The sequence below is a fragment of the Xiphophorus maculatus genome, chromosome 5, assembly GCF_002775205.1.
Source record: "Xiphophorus maculatus strain JP 163 A chromosome 5, X_maculatus-5.0-male, whole genome shotgun sequence".
In the NCBI taxonomy this organism is placed as follows: Eukaryota; Metazoa; Chordata; class Actinopteri; order Cyprinodontiformes; family Poeciliidae; genus Xiphophorus; species Xiphophorus maculatus.
In genome coordinates, this window is record NC_036447.1 from 20,108,706 (window position 1) to 20,128,722 (window position 20,017).

The following is a 20,017-nucleotide window of genomic DNA, read 5'->3' on the forward strand; positions in this document are numbered from 1 at the left end:
GTCTTGCAAAGCACTTTCCAGCTGCTGTCAGCATGTGACTTTTTCTGGTGAAGTAAGTGTAAGTTATAATTATGAGCCCGAGAAATGATGGTGAGTGCTTCAAGCTCAACACCCTGTACCCATTGTACTTCTGAAACTCTGAGTTTGACATAAGAAAGTATGTTGGAAGAAGTCCCCTTGGGTAAATGGAGAGACCACAAAATTGGCTGGTTGACAACAATAAAAGCTTAGGTTAGAAATAAGAAAAGTTGAGAAAGTGACAGATAAGATCAGGTGTTTTACAAACATTGAGACTATACTGATGTCAAAGCTAAACTTCTTTTCTGCTTTGACGCTAAACTAAAAGACTATTTTTGCTGGACTGGATGAATTTACCAGAAACAAATTAAAAGTTAAGTTCCAGACACTGTGAGAATATTGCATAATTTTAAAAAAAATATTCTCCCTTTTAATATCGCATGTTTTTGTATGAGGTGCCATTTAGATTTAGAAAATTATAAAGACTTCAAAAGCACAAAAACGGCACTCATCAAACTTGGACTGAATGTTTCTTCACTGGTGACGTTTTCCTAGAAACACACTTCAGTATTTGAGAAATCTTTATTCTACTTAAGAAAAAAAAATAGACTGAACTCAATATAAAGTATCAAATAATTAGTACCAGTAAGAAAAAAATGTTTTGGGCATTGTGTACCTTTTCTCCAATTTCTGTAGCATCTCCAGCAGGTAAGATGTCTAGGTCAGGCAGTAGGGCACAGGCCTCCAGCACACGCTGGTACCATGTTTTCAACTTGTCACGGCCAAATAATATGTTGTCTTGGACTGTGGCGTTCTGGATCCAGGCCTGCTGAGGAACGTATGCTACGCTGCCCTGCATGAACAAATGCAGAAACTGTCAATATTTGTTAAAACCACAGGCTATGAATAGATTTCTCTGCCATGGAACATTAGCTGTGTACCTTGACAGTGACTTGGCCACTTCTTTTCTCTGTTTCACCGAGCATAGCAGACAACAAAGAGGACTTTCCACTGCCCACATGTCCAACCACAGCAACAAGGGAGCCTCGTGGCACACGAACATTTATTCTGCCAATAAAAAAGGGGAATTTCTCTGTGAGACTCCAATGATTTTACCACAAGGATTTTATTTTCATCCTTTGATTCATACCGTTTGAGGCATGGAGGACCTTCTGGAGTCCAGCTGAAAGTGCCACTCTCTATCATCACATCTTCACCATCTAAACAAGGAAAGAAGAATCAACTAAAATTACCAAAAAAAAAACCTGCAATAGAAGGGATGTGTTCTTTTAAAATACGCAACAAATGTTCCAAAAAAAGCAGCTTCCCCCTTGAAGTTTCTCATCAGAGTGCTGTCTGGGCGTAATTACAAGTGAATTTTCTTAATCAGGCAAATTACAGGGAGCCGTTGTCTTTTCACAAGCCGTCTCAGGAAGTGTTGACAGATCTTAGACAGTGAACTACAGTATTCATTCTTTTTATTCCTCGATGAATCATATGTCTGAATTTACGCTGTGATTTAAGTTTAACCACTAAACGGGAATATCCTATAATTACCCCATCTTCCAGTCAGCCGGGGACCCAGGAAGTGACAGTGCATATGATCCATACAAGGCTGTGGTACTCCACAGTTATAAACAACAAGATCCGTGTGGGTTGTTTTTTTTTATTGATTATGGCATTTCAGGCAGAGTGGGAGCACTTTGTGGGAATTCATTGCATTAAGCCTCATAGGACGATTTGTTGATTAGTTGGGTAGTTTAGTGGTAGTAGTTCTTACCAGGGCTCAGCAGAGTCTTTGAGACATTGTCCACTCTCAGTTCCTCTGAGCACAGGTACTTTCCCAGGCGCCTCAGTGAAACTAGAGCCTGAAATATCAAAATTTAAGAAATATGAGAGTAATGCTTAGACAACTCAGAGCAATCATGAGTACCAAAGAAAAACTACACCCACCTGCATAGTTGTGCTAATTGCAAATGGTAGCTGGCTAAGTGGAGTCTTCAAGATGTTTATCAGCGCCATGGAGACAAAGACCTTCTGTGCATCCAGGACGTTTCTGTCGTCCAGCATCACATAGACTCCAAACATGGCAAAGGCAATCTTAGAAAAGAACAGGAGAGACTGTTATCTACACATCTTTGAAATGTTTAAAACTGCATGAATTATGATCTTTCAGACATCTTTGAGGATAAGCTGAGGCTTGATGTAATTTCATCTTATTGTCAAAACATTGTGTCCCACAGTGAGATTAAAGCCGCAGACAGCGCTTTTGTCAACTTTCAGTTCTTTCTGAATTTACTGCCCTGTTGACTGCACTGGTTTTCCAGGCTTTCCTGCTCTCAGACGCCTGGGAGGACGAGTGCAACCAAAGCCAAAAGAGGCTGATTTCAGCGTAATGCGCCGAGAATCATAATGTTTTCATCTTGAGATGCAGAGTAATTACCTTGTGATTTTGAGAACAGGGGTTTACAAATAATTTAATACATTTTAGTTATATTTGTTTAAATTGCTCAACTGCCATCAAAGTTGTTTTAGCCGAGATGTCCAGGGATAATTTTGTTTATTTCTAATTTCTTTGTGTTTTTCCTGACAGAAACCAACTTTTTTCCTCATAGTTTACAGTGGGATTTCCCTTTTTTTTGCCATGTTTTCTGAAACTCTTTGGACTTTGACTCCTTCAGTTATTTCTTTTAACCAGACCTTGTCCATAACCTTGACTACATGTTGTACAGTGTACATTTAATATGATCTGGAAGATCTACTAATGACAGATTAATAGTATTTAAATGTGATATCTTAATGAAGTGGAAAGTTTTCCAGTTGCAGCACAGTACACCTTCATTATCAAGATTTCCAGACTTATTAGATAATGTGGTTTTTGTCTTAAAAATGTTTAAAATAAGTAGTGGAACAAATAGTTTGCAAAAATAAAGAACTGTGTCATCAGCATATAATGAATATACAGTTGTGTCATGCAAACCAAGCAAATCATTCTTCAGTGAATCATCCTCTGCATTCCACGATTATAAATAATACTATGTTGGGGATCACTTTGTTGCCGTCAATATACTATTTCATAATTTTACAACTCTGATGCCTGTGTACTGTTCACTAGCTCAGTGAAAATATGGGGTTTTGTGCCATATTGTTAAGTGCAAACTAAATCTGATTCGATTCGTTTTTCACCAAGTTATCATTTCCATCTGGGAGCTTTTTTCATAGTTCAAGTGTCTTGACAAAAAATATTTTGTTTTTTGGAATGTTAGGTGCAACACTAAAATAAAAAAAGTTAAAAGCAAATGTTAAAAATACATTTACGAAGTCTGAAGAACTGTTGATCACATTCACAGATTACAAGAAGCTCTCTCTGCTAAGAAGCAAGTAAGATGAAGGACGACTCATGACTTTTGCACAGCACTGAATCTCAGTCAGCAATATTTACCCTTAAGAATATGTGAGTTAAAGCATACAAAAGATGTAATTTTCATTTGTCTAGGAGTTTGTGAACTCTCTGCTTAATCTCAGACTCAGTTCTGTTGCAATCTTGTGCAATCAATGTGGAGCTGACTGAGCCTGCGAGCATCATTGCGTTAATGCCTGAATTAGCAGGTCTTCCCTTTTAGTTTTCTTACCAAGAAAGAGGACGAGTTGAATGAGGCGATGGAGATGGAATAAAGAATCTGAGATTTTTTCAGGGCCTTGAGCTCTTTCTCTCTGTAGCCCAAAACCTGCTCCAGGAACGCCTTCTCCCAGGCATAAAACTTCAGGATCTTTATTCCATTCAGGATCTCGTTCATCAGTCTGATGCGGCCATCCATGAACTTCATTTGAATCTCCTGTTGACCAGATGATAAAACTTTTACTATTTTATTACCCATCGTAAGCCAAAGCAGTGAATTGACAAACACCACACCAAAGCGAGTGCATTCCTTCGCGTACACCAGCTTGTCTGCCCTCATAATAGCAGCAGTAGTCTCCTCTGAACACCACAGAAATTGTCTAATTCAGTAGGAATTTGTTACTTGTAACATTTTAGTTATTTTCTTTTATTACAAGAAAACAACAAAGGGGCAGGAATGCGGTCTCTGCACTCAAGACAAATTTTCGATTAAACTGGCATCTAAATTTACAGAAGCCGTCTGTTGTTTTTCCAGAGAAATGAAAAATTATGTCTTGCTACTGCCCACCCTTTCCTGTCATTGTTTTTCAAGCGCATTATATGAGCCAGACATCAAAAGGACAAGAGAGAATGTAGCACTCAGGCCAAACACCCACGCAGCTCTTCAGCCACTATCTAAACCAGCTGTGGCAAACCCCCCCTCCACACACAAAATCCCCTCCCCCACGTGATGGGATGTTCCTGATGTCTGACCCACTGTGGAGGGATTCCTGGCTTTACCTGGAGCTTGCTCCTTTTCTTTGCAATGAATCCATTGAGCGGGAAAATGAGAATGACAGTGGTGATTCCTGCCAAAGCAGACGGGCCTAGATGCTGGTGAAAAAACAAAAAAGAAAAAAAAAGAGAAAAGCCGTCAAGACATTGTTGAGCTAAACTGAATGAATGGAAGCCACTGAGAAAACATTACATTTCCACACACCTGCCAGAGGAAGAAGAGACAAAGAGCGATCTCGATAGGAGCCAGCCAGACAGCGTTAAAGTAGACCACAAAGTCCATGAGCTTCTGAGTGTCTGCCGAGACCAGATTCACTATCTCACCCACGGTGCAGGTCCTCCTGGCAGAGCTGTTTATCACCAGAGACTGGATAGACAGCAAGAGACATTCCAACCAAACACTTTCAGTAAACAATATCATTTTATATACTCTTGTAAAGACTACACAACATCAGTCACCCTTATAAAGGCATTTAATCATACACTGTTAGCCGTTTTCAGCCTGAAACGAAACAGATCTCCTGTTTATGCCAAGAAGTAGTGGGGAGTTACTCACCTTCCTGTAAACCAAGCCCATAACGGCTGTCTTCACCCTCATGCCGACCGTGAAGCAGGTGTACATGTACTGATGGTTGAAAAGGGACTGGAGGCAGGAGAGGAGGAACATCAAGGTGGCGTAGAAGTAACCCTTCCACAGAGGAGCGTCTTCATCCCTCATGAAGCCCAGAAGAAGACTGAGGACAAAGAGAAGTAAAACATGAATTGACTATTTTGTTGAAAACATCAAGAAACAAGGTGTGACAGACGTATTTCTTTTTTTCCCCCTGAAAACACAAAGCTAAGCAGACAGAAACAGGCTTGTATTGTGTCAACATATTTTCTTTTCAGTTTGATACTGAGCACCGCTGTGGCTTCTGGTTGACTGGCCGGCTGGAAGCAGCTCGCGTTGCACAATGGCGCTCAGGCTGCGGCCGGGCTGCACTCACACTTGGCCTGCGGCTCTCTTATTGTGGTCCGACAGCATTTCTGCCATTTAGAGCCCTTTCTCCGTTCCTCTAGCCTCGTCCTTCCTTTACTGGAGCACTCAGGGCTGTGGTCTCGCCTGCTCCTCTCACTCACAGCTCCACGACCGTAATTATCACTTCCACTGATTCGGCGCGCAGCATGAACAACAACATTCCAGTCTGATTGGTGGGGTGGCGAGGCAGCTGGTGGTGGGTCAGTCGTGACCTGTTTTCACCGCTGCCAGCTCCTGGTTTTATTTTATCGATTAAGTTATAAATCATGGAAGCACAAGTACTGGTAACCCGCTGGTAATTATGCACAAAAAGTCTTGAAATAAAATAATATTTTACTGCACCAACTTTTTTGCCAGTGGGGGAAAAACACTCACATTAAAAAATAATGACTGTATTTTATTTTATAAATTTTTTTTTCTACAGAGTCACTAGTGCTAGCCTTGTTTGCACTCCCAAGAGCTCCTTTAAAATACATTATCCTGACATGCTTTATTGTTATTTTTAGCTAACTTTAGCTAACATGCAATTCAAGTAAGGAAGATGTGTGTTGATCTTCATTAGTGTAAGAAATAGCTGCCCCCCCAAAAAAACATATCTACAGACACATCTCTAATCCAACTGTTCAAAATATGGCTGCACAAAGTAAAGGAACTACAGTGCAGACCTTCATGTTGGAGTCAACATTACTCCATAAAGACCATAGATGTCTGTATACAATCACAAATCTAAAAGGTTTGATTGTCCAAAATGCTACTCTGGGTTTTACTAGAACTGTGTGCTGTGAAATAAAGATTGATCTTTACTGCAAGAAATTTGGGTCAAGTGGATGTGTGATGGGAAACAAAAGACTGAATGCGTAGAAAAGCTCCTAGTGCCTGATGTTGTGTACAGTAGAACTTATCTGGCATTTTCAAGAAGACACTGTCTATAGCTGTGCTTTTATCTATTTGTGTAGAATGGTGACTTTTTGTTTAAAATATCAGAACTGGAATGATCGGCTTTCAGCCAAGGATCTCATCTAAACTGAAATCTCAGTTAAGAGGAAATATGTTGATTTCTTTTTTTTTTTTTTTGGCTTGAAATAAAGTTTGGACAGATTTTGTTGCAGCTTTCAGCACATTTAGTTTGTAGAACTAAAGAAGGCAGTAACTCTGTCCAGATAATTTACAGAGTTGCATGCATAAAACTAATTCTTGCAGTTGAATGTGTTGCTCATCTTTAGTTAAAGATAAAAGTAATTAAAACTTTATTAATACAGCACTTTTCAAGACATAGATTTCAACGTTCTGCACTGAAGAAAACTAAAAACTTCAGATAAACTATTCCCAGCAGTTTTTGTAGCTTGTCGTTAAAATTAACAACAGCTGCTTTGAGGTATGTGGTACACCACAGATCGTTCCCTGAGTAATATCAAATGAAAAATTTCATTTCTTGAAATTTTTACCTCAAGACCTGAGGGATGGCGAACATGAAGGCATCATGAAATATGATGCACAAGGTGCCTGTCAAGAAGTATGGGCCGAACTTGCGTGCCAGCGTCCTCAGCAGGAAAAAGCCAGAGCTCTGTTCCTTCTGCAGCTTCCTGAGGAGCTGAGCCTGGTCTGGCAGCCGGCTGCCCAGAGCTGCGCCTGACGCCAAGGCTTTCTGCTGCCTGCATGAGGGAGAAAAAAAAAAAAATCCAAAAACAAAATAGTTACAGGCAAGAAATTAGTCTCAGAGATGCACAAAGCTGGTGTTGGCTGCTTAAAACAGACAGCAATAAAACGTTAGATTTTCCTGCCCTCACCGATTAACCAAGTAATTCATCAACAGCTGTGGAAAGTATGTTTGCAAATAATAATTACACTTAACGATGGATTTTCAAAGATGTGGGTTATGTTAACGAGCTTCAAAAATGATTCAGGGTTCCTGTAATGACATTGCATTATCTTTGTCCTCAAGTGGTTGCTTGCTCTCTTTGTTTTTTAGACCCAAATGTTTGTCCTTGAGAGATCCCGATTTTCACTTAGACGCAGCCACATGTCTGCTCATTAACTCTACTGGACGTGTGCCAGGAGGGACATAAAACAAGATTATAAACCTGTACTGAATCTTTGGATGTGGACCTATGACAATAGTTTGAGCTTTAATGCCAAAAAACTCCCACAAGACTTATAGCATGTGTTCCTCTGTTGCTTGGCAAGTTTTTGTCTTTGCAAAGAAGCAACAAACCAAATTCATAAACTTTAAAGGTAACTAAGCATATTCATAAACTCTGACAAAGTAAGGACCAGATCAGACATGTTTCAGTCTGTCAAGTCTGACAGAGGATTTGTATTTCACAACAGATGTTTCTCAAAGACACAACACAATTCACAGACCTGGATTTTCTTTCACTTTTCTGACATTACAATAATAATAAACTCTAATACATTTTATTATGATTTTATACACCAAGTGTGAGGACGAGTATAACATCCTTTTCGTGTAGAGTTTTGGGAAACATTCATGCTTTTTACATGCTTTCCAGTGCAGGCAGGATACTGACTACTCACTACACTAGACTTGAGCAACTAAAAAATATATCCTCACAGCATGATACCATCACCACCAAACAGTAGAAATGTGCAACCAGCAAAATTTTTTTATGGTTTTCCTTTGATAATTGTGTTTTTTTTGTGTGTCTATAGTTCCTCCAGAATGACCATGGGCCTCCTGGCTTCTTCACCTAAATGCAGTCTGTTAATGTGGACAAAAACATCTTGTGACACTTTCCAGACCTTTTGCTTCTAATAAAATTTTTCAAATCATTAATTATTTCCCTGTGTAGGCTGTCCCATAAAAATCCTAATGAGATACGGAGAAATGTGTAATTAAAAACAGTACAAAATGTAAAACGCGACTACTTTTAAACGGTTCTATATTTAATGTTGCAAACGGAAGTAAATCTTACATTTCAAAAGATTTCTTGTCATCTGAGATACGTGCCTATGTCGGTGAAAATTGAAATTAAAAGCCAATGCGCTCACGTCATGATCATCACTATTGGTCAATTTCTAGTTCTCACTTTTGGAGCTTGGCGCATTCATCTGTCCAGTCCTGCTGAAGCTCGGAGATGATCTTGTGCGACGTGTCTTCCTTTCTCAGGGTCCACAGATCTTCTGCTTCCAGTGGGGTGCGATACCCTTTGACGACGAGCCTGAGAGAGGTCACAAGGCAGACGCTTCACACACCGAGGTCCATCATCAAAACACACATTATTGTAAACAAGTAAAAACTGCTGCCAGTAAGTGAGTCATTATGCGTGGAAAAAAATGAGAGGTTTTTAAAAAACCGTCTTACCCAGTGAACCACCAGAAGAGAATCTTTGACAGGAAAGAGGCATCTTCCACGGGACAAGGGTTCTGCAACAGATTAAAGACCAGACTTGATAGTTGGTTTTGCAGAAAATGCTCACCACTAAGAGGTTTTTTTGGAAACACACGCAGCTGGCTGATGGTTGAATGCTGTGCTTGTGAGGGGTGTGTTTGGGAACACTAACGTCTGTAAACAAGCCGGTAAACTCAGGTGGTCCGCTCTGTGGAGTGGAGGCCATGAACTCCCAGAGAGCAGAATAAATAGGGGGAAAGATGATGTTTTGAGGTCTAACGCAGACAGAGCGGAATTATGTCATCGCAAACTTTCCAACACACGGACACGCACGCACATACACACTTCATGAAGAAACATTGGGTTTTTCTGACACAGACTTCATGGCATCTCCTCCTCCCTCCCGCCCCCTTTTCCGGGTGTTTTTGCTCTTCATTATGACAGTTTTACTTTTTTATCTCCGGACTTCCTGTCTTCATGTGAGTAACTCTAACCAGAGCACAGGAAAGAGAGGAGGTGGAGGAGAAAAAACTAGGAGGACACACCACTGGGTGTGTCCACCACGCCAAACTTTGGCTCTTGCACCCCACAGTTCCTCACCGCCAGGCTGGAATGGGTTAGGGACTTTTCTAGCTCTTCTGACACTCTGTCACCAGGGAAATATAACATCATATGGCACTTTGATTGATAAGGAGCTCATTTTCATTCATCTGTCAGCTGTCAGGAGTCGAAAACTTTAGTCTATCATGGTTTGATGGCACAGTGAGATCTGTGTTAAGCAATGGCTTTCCTGTTGTGTGGCCACAAAGTCCACACAGCTAGTCACGTTGTTATTTCACAAAGCGTATGAGTTATTATAAAGGTATGCAGGAGCTCCGTGTCAAACACACGCATACACTCATTCACACTCCTCTTGTAGGAAGTTGTTAAGTGTAAGAGGAATGAGGGGGGAGGCGGACCACATCACTTCCTGCAAAAGGCAAAACTGTCTTGACAACAAAAGTAAAAAAAAGAAAAAGAAAACCCACAAAATAGCCACTTTGGTGTTTTTGCTTCCTGGGTATTGTGTCATCATAGATGTAAAAACCGGAAGTGGGATACACTCATTTCAGCCTACCTTTTCCAAGACGGGTTTTCCTTGTGGAGGCCGATCCGCAAAACAGCACAGGAAGAGCTGGGCCAGTTGGATCGAGAAGTAGGAGAAGAAGGCGAGGTACCGTACAATATCAGAAGCAATGCCCTGAAAAATAAAATACAGATTAAAGGAGCTGAAGATTTTTTAAATTCTGGGAATGACAAGTTTAGTCACTCCTCTTAAATTTAGCTGAGTAATCTAGTGCCACTCAGGGAAGGAGACTTGCAGAAACGAAAATTGTGACAATGTAGACTTGACTTTATTGTTTGATAAAATAAAGTCTACATGTAAGGTGTCTACAAGGCTCACTGGCCACTTGGCACAAATAAGAAATCAGCCGCATGGCAGCAACTGAATCCAATTAAGCATCTGAACATGGTGAAGTTGACTTGGTGAAGTCCAAACAGAGGACTGGAATGAGGGAAAAGGGAGATTTAAGTGACTTCGAATGTGGCATGGTTATTGGTGCCAGATGGGCTGGGTTGGGTGTTTCACAAACTGCTGATTCACTGGGATTTTCAGGACTGCAAACCACCTTTTGGGTTTTCAGACAGGCTGAAAAAGAGAAAATATCCAGTGATCAGCAGTTGTGTGGGCCAAAGTGTCTTGTTGATGTCAGAGGTCAGTGGAGAATGGGTGGATTGGTTAGACACAACTTGAAGCCAACAGAAGAGCCCAAAGAGCCACCCGTTTCTTTGAGCTATAGTAAGGCTGGGTTGTCACCACTGTGAGAAAACAGCAACTGGCCAACTTCTTATTCAAAATCTGAAGTAGACTTTTCCAAAGCTGATTTGGAAACTGCTGCACTGAATGAAGGTTGACATGTGACAATACTGCAACTGGGTAACTACTGACTGCAACTTCACAAGCAATTTATGTATTTTACAGCTTTTTGAGGAATCTGGACTGCCAATTAGTTGCAATTAATCATCTTTTTTCAAAGCTAAAAATACTTAGACTTATCAAATCTAAACTGGACTAACTTATTTCTGAAAAACAAACCAAAAATGACAATTCTTAGCTTTCCCCTCCAAACAAATGTTGCTGGTGGTGGCTTGTTATCACCTATTTTAATGCAACATTTTTGCATTAAAACACAAACAAACACATAATAAAATACTGAAAACCTTCATTGATGTAATTATCTGGCTAAATGACCGCCACAGGACTGAAACCAATAATTAGGTCAGGAACAAGTCCATGAGTTTTATAGTAGTGGCTCATGAAAGTTTTAACAAAGTTTTTAACTTCCTGCTCCAGCTAGCTGTGCTGCGGTGCTAACATTAACGACATAAAAAATATAATCTTTTCACCTGCATTTTATTTCTATTTTATATTTTCATGTTATTACTTTTATTATTACTGCTTGGGTAAAGTTAAAGTGGACTTGAGCTGCCACATATATCAGCCACCACAATAGAGAAGAATGGTTGTTCAGCCACCGCCGTTGCTTTACTTCCTATGCTAATGACCGTAAACGTAAACAAAATGTATTTTTAGTACAATTAGATGGTGCTTGACTGTTTTTTCAACTTTCAGCTTTAAGAAAATTGAGAACATCCTGTAGAATATGGGGTAATTCATCGCACGTCCTATTTTGTGTCCCATTTTGCAAAACCACCAAATTCCTCATATGGCTTTGGCTCGCCTTCCACATCGTACAGCAGTGGAAGGTTTATATACCAAGATCACAGACTCAATAAAGATTAATTTGGACTTGTAAGCAACGTCAGGGTGAAAACCCAACAGTTTTATTGGTGTACTTTATATAAATGAAGCAAAAGCTGGAGCTGCCTCTCAGTCACGCAAAGGGCCCGTATCTGTAAATAGGGAAATTGTGGTTTTGCAAACCAGCACCCTCACTTCCAATCATGGGAGCAGCTTTAATATTAACCACTCAGAGGCTTTTGTCAAAAGCAGGATGTGTATGTTATTCTTGACGTACAGAATCTGTGGCTTCTGGCAGCATGCATTGTTTACCACTGGGTAAATGCTGTTGCCACAGCCAGCCTGTTGAGCAGCAGTACCAGCATTTGTGCTTGTGTGTGTGACAAAGTGGCAGCCGCTGCAAACAGTAAAACTCTTTTTTCGTTGAGAAGCATGGTGCCATGCCCAGAAAGCAGATATAAAGGGGGCAAATGGATCTGGCCACACAGTGACAAACAGCCGATTCGGTCAGGCAGCGAGTGGGAAAAATGTAGGTCAGCTGGCTAAGAATGGCCAAGGTCCACAAACATGAACCCTGTCAACTAGAGGCATCAATGTCATAACAAGAATTAGCGGCTTTAGTGGTAAATGTTAAAAATATGGTATTATGTAAGCTTAGATGTTGACAGGTAAGAAAACTGCCAATCTGTGCTTCAACTTTTTCTTCTTTGCATAAACAGTTTAGAATCCATTTGGAAATAGCAAGAAAGAGATCTATATATAAAGAAGTTAAAAAGTTTGGTGAAAATTTAGAGGTTAATATTATATTAAACTGATGCAGTTTGAGATCTGTGATAATGGCTCAAAGTCAAAAAAGAAAAGCTAAATCATACCTTGAACTATCATACTGTAATGCAATTGTAGTGAAAACATCCTGACTTTAATTTAAAAATTCACCCAAGTTTGCTTCAGCTATAATTTTTAATTTCATTTAACTTTTAATTAAAGTCTGATAGGCTTAAAGTAAAAAAATATATTTGCTAAACCAAGATTATAATTAACAGAAAACATAGATCAACACCAAGCTTAGTGATTTTGTTCTGATTCTACTGACTCAGGCTGTCCTCTGCTGTTAAGGTACTGACTACTTACCATCCACCCACAGACCCCACTTTTACTTTATAGCAATGTTGGTATTAGCTATCTAGTCCTTTCTATCAGGGGTGTCAAATCCATTTCATTTTGGGACATAAATGTCCTTAAGGGGCTGGCTGTGCCAGAGCGTATTGATAAGATACACTCTGGCATTAACAAAATGTTAAAATATTAATAGTAGTGCCTGCATTCAGTTTCCAAGATTAAATAATATTGAACCCAAATTACATTGATGTTTTTATGTTGATGTTATTTGGCAGATTACAGATAAAATTGGTTTTGATTTGATTGATTACCCTAACCCTATAATATTTAAGCACACAACTGTGCTGTTGATATTTTTTTTACTGTGAGATAATATAATTGCGCTCCGCACAAAAATGGAAAGCCATGCATCTGCTTCCTTCCAGCTTACAAATTACGTGCAACTTTCGTTGGTATATCACTTAAATCCCTAATTCTAAATTTATATTAGTATCTGTAATTTGACAAAATGTAAAAAGACTGAAGGGAGTTAATACTTTTTCCAAGGCTCTTTTAGACTTCTGACATTCAAATGTGCATAATCCAGGTACCTGTCGCATTATATTTAATCACAGTCTTTAAGGGAAGGATGTTTCATTTAATGAGTTAGTGTTTTAAATTCAGACCTTAAGCAGTTGTTGTTACTATAGCTGTAAAAGAGGCCTGTCAAACCTGGAACTTGGAGGCTAAGAATATAGGAGGTGTCGGTATATGTCCACTGTGTTCACGTCTGTGGTTGCACAAAATGAAAATGTCTGCATCTAAGCTGCAAATGGCTTTGTATTATGTGTGGATGCATACATTTTCATCTGACTGTGTTTACAGCGGTGCAGCCCCATAAACACAGCGCTGACTTTTCTCTGGTCTGACCCTGGGCTGCCATGTCTCACCAGCGTTTATCCCAGGGCCATCATTACTTCCCCCCCTAGCAGTGTGGGAATGTCACGCTGAGGACGATAAAACAGAAATATAGATGTGTGCGTTTTTATAGAAATGCAAATGCTACTGCATCACGACTGTGTGTGTGTATGTGCTTGTACGTCAGAGCGTGTGCGTGTGCACGCGCGCTCTAACCTCTCCATACAACAATGATTGCAATGTCTGACAGGAGACACAGGAAGAAAGGGAGTACTTAAACACTCACAGCCTTGACCAGAATTGGCAGTGTCATCCTCCAACACTTTGTGTTAACTTTAGCTTACCTTGGTTAAAACTCAGGCAAGAAATAGAAACTCTTTGCTGACACAGGGTATATCTCACACTGTGCTGCTGGAGTCTTGCGTCTAGACTTATGGTAAGAATAGACCTGATTAGATATTCTAGCTCTTTGTTTTGACATCACTGGTTCATCGAGTTCAAACTGGACACACAAACAAATCCAAATTAGATCATTTCCAATTAAGGATGCTCTTTTTAGCTCTTCTGACATTTTATCGTATTTTTTAATGATTGAAATCATATATTTTGGTGTCTGTATATAGCCCCAGCTTAGAGTTTAGGATTAAAAGTTACGTTGCTATAAATTGTACATATTTAACTGAAGCTTGTTTGAATTGACTCCATTTTACTGCTATTATAAATTTTATATGTGCGAAATGAGGTAGATTAGAACTAGAATATAACTCACTTGTAAAAATATTACACAGGGAAGCAAAGAGACTGAATCAATTGCCCGTCCTTAGTTAGAAAGAACAAACAGCGGGGTCTTTCTACCTACCTCATCTATGGCCAGCTGGATCTTTGCTCTTAGAGGCACCAGAGAACAAACAACAGACAAGACCCAGAACAAGAAGAGGAAAACGGAGGAGCGACAGCCTCTTATTCTTTCCAACTGGATGATGCATAAGGCCAAGATCTGCAGGAAAACACAGAAAGGAAACAAGATCTGAATTATCCACAGAGAGAGTCTGGGAACAGAGGGATATAAAAAGACACTGTATAGCAGCAACTAGTTGCACAATATGTAATATTGGGTTTAGGTAGACTTATCTCTAAGCTGTACTCTGGTCAGGTACTTTTTGTAGTGGCTGCTAGCATTGGAAGGGGGAAAATATTTAGATTTATTTTGATATTTTGCATATGTATGATGGTGGCTTTCTTAAAAAAAAGAAAATAGGTCTCTGGGAATTCCCTTTCTGCAGACTGAAACGAGATTTGGCTGACATTCCTGTCTGGTAGGCCGACTGCCTCGCACACATTTTTCAGTGGAATCATAAACAATCCTAAAAACATTCTTCACCTCAATGTTTTCTTCTTCTTTTTTCCAAAATAAAACCAATTTAGTTCTTGGACACCACCGTGTGTTCGCCATTGACTGAATCATGCATTTTCCTGGGAACGACTATAATCTGCCCCTCCCCACAGAGCGGTTAGTTGAGTGAGACCTCATGTTGTTTCACCAGAAATCACGGAGTGCGGGAAGAGTTTTGAAATGAGTGTTGTGTCGCTAACTTACGGACGAGCCGCCGCTCTGTCTTATACTCTTATTATAAACTAGTTCAGGAAACTTTCTGAGTCATTTTTTGTCAGTTTCAACTATGGTATTTGGAAACATAAAAGATAAAGGTGAAGGTTAGCATGGCAATATGAACATAATTTTTTTTTGCTGTTTAGCACATATTTTCTGCACGTGCTAGCCCTGTCAGCTGGATCTTTGGCAAACCTTTGGAGAACTTTGACTTGCTGTATCTGGACCATTTGAGTCAGCTGTGTTAGAACAAAGACGTCTAAAGCTGCTGGCCCTGGAGGACTGCGACTGGACCAATGACTCATATCTTTAGTGTGTTTAATATGCTTTATGCACGTGCAAGAAATGTGCATTATTAATTAATTCATAGGATCAACGTCAGAATTTCTGTTAACACTGATATCTGTTTATGTCCACATGAACCAGTTAATAGGCGCTCCAGAGAGTTGTTAGGGCAGTAGAGAGAACCATAGGCTGCCCCCTCTCCACTATGGAACAGATTTACACTTCCAGGCTCCACAAGAAAGTTTTGGACATTTTAAATGACTCTTCACACCCTGGCCATGGTCTCTTCCAGCTGCTGCCATCAGACAAGAGATACAGAGCAATAAAAACCAGGACAAATCGCCTAAAAAACAGTTTTTACCCGATGGCAATCATAGTACTAAATTCAAAGGCATAAGAACTTCTGCTCTTGACACCACTTTGTTAAAAATGTAAATTCTGTTGCGACACCTCCAGGCGCTGCAACCATCTTCTGATGTCTATTTATTTCTCATTTTGTACTATTTATTTCTTTATCTTTGTATATTATGTATATACACAAAACCTGCATCATAACTCGAGTCGAGCAAATCTCAATCTCGTTGTAATCTGTTGATGACAATGACAAATAAATCTTATCTTATCTTATCTAAATATCAGCAGGCATTCTCATTTGGCTTAGTGCTAAATCTGACTACATAGGAGCGGTTTGATTTCTCAACTACACCACCAGAAATGTAAAAATTTAATAAATCACATAAGTCTTCTGACATACTCATTTTACAGTTTAAAATATTCTGAATAAAATGCCTTGTCAGGCTTCCCCTGATACCTTAAAAAAGAGGAATTGGCTAGAGCTAGCGGCAGCTTGTTAGCTGATTTTGAATCATGTTAGATTACACACAACTTGACTTATTACAGTTTGCGTAGCTTAGAGGACGTCAGATCTTACTGGATTCTCAAATATTATTATGCACTTTCACTTCTGGTTGAGCTGGAAACTTCCTTTTTTAAGGCCCTAAGACAACATGGCTCCCTACGGCTCCCTTGCATAACGTTGCACTGGGATCGGGGATGAAAGCCAAGCTCCTTTCTGCTTTTAGCCTCCTGCTCCGACTCCCCTGCTGCTGCAGAGATCATCTCTGTTTGTTTGTACAACAACAAAGGGTGGAGCTAACTCGATTGCTAAGCTCTGAAACAAAACCCCGTCTTCTAATTAAACAGGAAGTGTGTTGTGCAATAGTGAGGAACAGAGGCTTTGCGTCACTGAGTTACTGATTTTAGCTGATGATGTGTCTATTTCTCATCTGTAGTAAGTTAACCATATACTTTAAACAAAAAGGGGCAACAAACAGAGTTGGTCTGTTTCATCTCCTGCAAGTAGGGAGCAAGATGCTATCTTAAGCACTGAGAAGAAAACTCTGTCTTTTAATAAAGACAAATTTAGCAAGTGAAGAGAACGATTGGTGAGAGACTTTCTTTTACAGGATATCGCGGCTGTCTGTCCTTTAGCCTCCTGCTGTGACTAATTATATCCATGAAATAGAAGATCTTTTTTGGGGCGCATCCCTAAATACAAGAGGCGTCTCAGTGTATTTTTGTCCAAACGCGTGCCGGTGTTTACTCAGTCGTCTGAAAAGACCACAGGTCAGTAAAACCGTCTGACCTTAAGAGAGGGAGACTGAGCAGGACCTGTATGAGTCTGCAGAGAGAGAGAAAGCTTTGTGAGCGAAGCTCTGCTGCTCTCCTTGGACTCTTGGCAGCCATTCAGCACGGTCTGTTGCTGTTCTGTAGATTTTGCATCCACTCCTGCCAAAGCATAAACAACATTTTAACTTGTCATGCCACCCATGTGAGGCTGCACCACTCCTCCCTCATTTTGCCTACACATACAGGTTAAGTGTAATTTTACAACTGCTGGAAATGAGTAAGATCCACGTTTTGAGAAACAACTGCAACTAAAACCTTTCTCTGATTGCATACTAGCCCTTATTTCCTATAAATATTGTTGTGTGTCCCAGCCAGCCCTCGTGCCACCCTGATGCTGGTCACAGAGGCCGTGGCGGTTTCATTCAGGATGTACAGACGTGGAAGGTAAACAACATCTGTTGAGAGTAAATACTTTTTTCACAACTCCAGTCCCCTCCAAAAGCGTGCGTACCCCTTCGACTTTTTCCACATCTTGTTCCGTCGACGTAGTTTGATTTATTTTACTGATGGGTGTTAGTTAGTCCAGTCCAGGTTAGTGCAAAGACAATGTCTTTCTAAACCTGTGTATTTCTATTTGACCCTATTTACTCTGAAAGCCCCATATAAAATACAGTTCAGTTTATTCCCTTTAGAAATCACCTAATAGTAAACAGAGTACTAAATAATATAACGTAGATTAATGGGATATTAAAACATAGAATGACTGAAAGAAATTATTAAGAAGTGAATATCTGAAGTCTGATTGAAACCTTTGTGATGGCAATTTACTTATTTTTTCATCTTTCTGTTTTTGTTTAGTTGTGTTGTCCTCTTTTTAGGTTTTGTTTTAATAAAAGTGTTAATTAAAGCCCTTTTTCTCCTGGTTTTTATTTCAAATAGGTAAAAAATGATAAACAATAATCATCGACATCGGTTGATTTGAAACGTTTATACCATGATACATTTTTCAGTCACATCGCCCAACCCGAAGATTCTGATTATAATCTGATGGAGATTGATCTATTTTTCAGAAATGTTAGTCTGTGGCCAAAAACACTGTCAGCAATATTTTCAGAGAATTTAGTTCTATAATCAACTCTAAATACAAAATGCAAACTGCACTTTTCATATGAAATATTTACCAAAAATAATTTAAAATCATGAATCATTTTTCTCCACTTTAAAATCATGCATTTCTTTGTTTTGGTCATTCCAAAAATTATTATTATTATTATTATTTTTTTTTTAGGTCAAAACACTTTTGTAGATCTAAATATCTGACCTGTCTGAACTTTCTTCAGATACCGTAATGCATATAATGGATTTGGGGAGTATGGTCAGGAAAATGTTCATATTTGGAGAAAAACTATTGTTTTTCTTTCTGCTGAGGCGGTGAAATGAACCACATTACACCTTAAATACAGTTCAGGGCAGAACAATGGCGCTCAGCGCCTCCTGTCCAACTGCACACCTGTAAGCTATAAAAAGACTAAAGTCGTCTGTGTAATTAGGGTCAACACAGACTACAATTGTATATCTTAAACTTTATATTTGGCGGTTTTGTGTTTTTTTTTTTTGTAAGACAAACCAAACAATTGGAGGAAGACCCAATGACAGGAAAGCAAGTTCATCTTCATTAAATACAATTATAACGTGAACTTTATCTTGATGCACCTTTATGATTTTACTGTTGAGCTGTAATTCAATTCCTTCTGTTTCAGACTGCAATCCTGCAACTCAAAGTGCTGATCCTGTTTGTTTTAGCTGCATTTTCTCTCATGATATCTAAAATATCTGGTTTCCCACTGTGTGCTTTTCCTTGTGACACACGGTTTGTTTCTGACAACAGATTTAGAAAGGTTTTTCATGCACTGGAACTTTGCACATACGTACTTTACGCTGATTCCTTATCAATCTGTAACAGATGTTATGACATTTGTACTCTGCACTCTGATGATTGATTATCCAAAATGTGTAGCGTTTACAGGTCACTGCTATATTTACATAGTCTGTGGCACTATAAGTCCATCCCTGGTTAGGCATGTTTGCACCCAAGTGGCTGTTGAGCACATCGTGTTTGCTCTGTGTGTATTCTTTCATGTCTTTGCGTCGTGATGTGAACCGGCAGGATGCAGAGTCAAATGTTCCCAAAAGTTTTCTGTTGCTCACAGAAACTCAGTAAGAGTGAGAAGTAAGAAATGTCAGGCACAGCTCTGTAGGTGGAGCTTTTTGTCTTTCAAAAGGCAAGCTCAGATGTGAGGTCTCTTTTCATGGCTCTATAAAAAAATAATAGCAATTTGGTCCGAAAATGGACAATGGTGATAAATGTGTAGAAAAAAAAAAAAAGCGACACAACTTACCACTGTCATGCTACGTATGATGGGGCTGAGTAGGAAGACCATGTGGTGCTGGATGTCTTGGCTCCTCTCCAACAGAATGTAGAAGAACTCAACAAAACCGAATGAGGCCAGCAGGAAACCCAACATCTGAGGGAAAACAAAAAACAAAAAAAACAAAACAGGTTAATTGCCACTAAGAGTGAATCTGTCAATGCATATTTGTCTTTTTCTTTCTTTCAGATGGACCTGTGTGAAAATGCAACCTGTCCATTAACCTCTGAAGGTAAGCAACAGCCCTTCCACTTTCACACAACCATCCAAGGATTAAGATGGTTTAGTAATGGTTCACGCAGGATCAGCACAGGGGTGAAATTCTTAGCACCGCTGCCCTGCAGCAAGATAGGTCTTACGTTTGCATCTATGAGTTTTACATGTTCAACCAGGTCAACTAGCCTTCCAAAAACATGAAGGTCAGGTTAGTTGACCTGTCAGAATTGCCTTTACTTAATGTGTGGTTGT

At 39.6% G+C, this 20,017-nt stretch overlaps 1 protein-coding gene across 1 annotated transcript in view; it reads right to left on the bottom strand.

Annotated features, from left to right (window-relative positions):
• LOC102227239 (multidrug resistance-associated protein 1-like) overlaps window positions 1-20,017 on the bottom strand; it is a 32,436-nt gene that overhangs the window by 6,963 nt on the left and 5,456 nt on the right. Inside the window, exons 3-17 of the mRNA XM_014476038.2 lie at window positions 19,520-19,645; window positions 14,457-14,594; window positions 9,896-10,018; window positions 8,752-8,813; window positions 8,477-8,608; window positions 6,875-7,081; window positions 4,968-5,145; window positions 4,617-4,778; window positions 4,418-4,510; window positions 3,651-3,854; window positions 1,972-2,118; window positions 1,799-1,886; window positions 1,169-1,238; window positions 960-1,086; window positions 695-871 (exon numbers count right to left, since the gene is read on the bottom strand). Coding sequence (XP_014331524.1) covers window positions 695-871; window positions 960-1,086; window positions 1,169-1,238; window positions 1,799-1,886; window positions 1,972-2,118; window positions 3,651-3,854; window positions 4,418-4,510; window positions 4,617-4,778; window positions 4,968-5,145; window positions 6,875-7,081; window positions 8,477-8,608; window positions 8,752-8,813; window positions 9,896-10,018; window positions 14,457-14,594; window positions 19,520-19,645 — 2,034 coding nt within the window. The remainder of the gene's footprint in view (window positions 1-694; window positions 872-959; window positions 1,087-1,168; window positions 1,239-1,798; window positions 1,887-1,971; window positions 2,119-3,650; window positions 3,855-4,417; window positions 4,511-4,616; window positions 4,779-4,967; window positions 5,146-6,874; window positions 7,082-8,476; window positions 8,609-8,751; window positions 8,814-9,895; window positions 10,019-14,456; window positions 14,595-19,519; window positions 19,646-20,017) is intronic.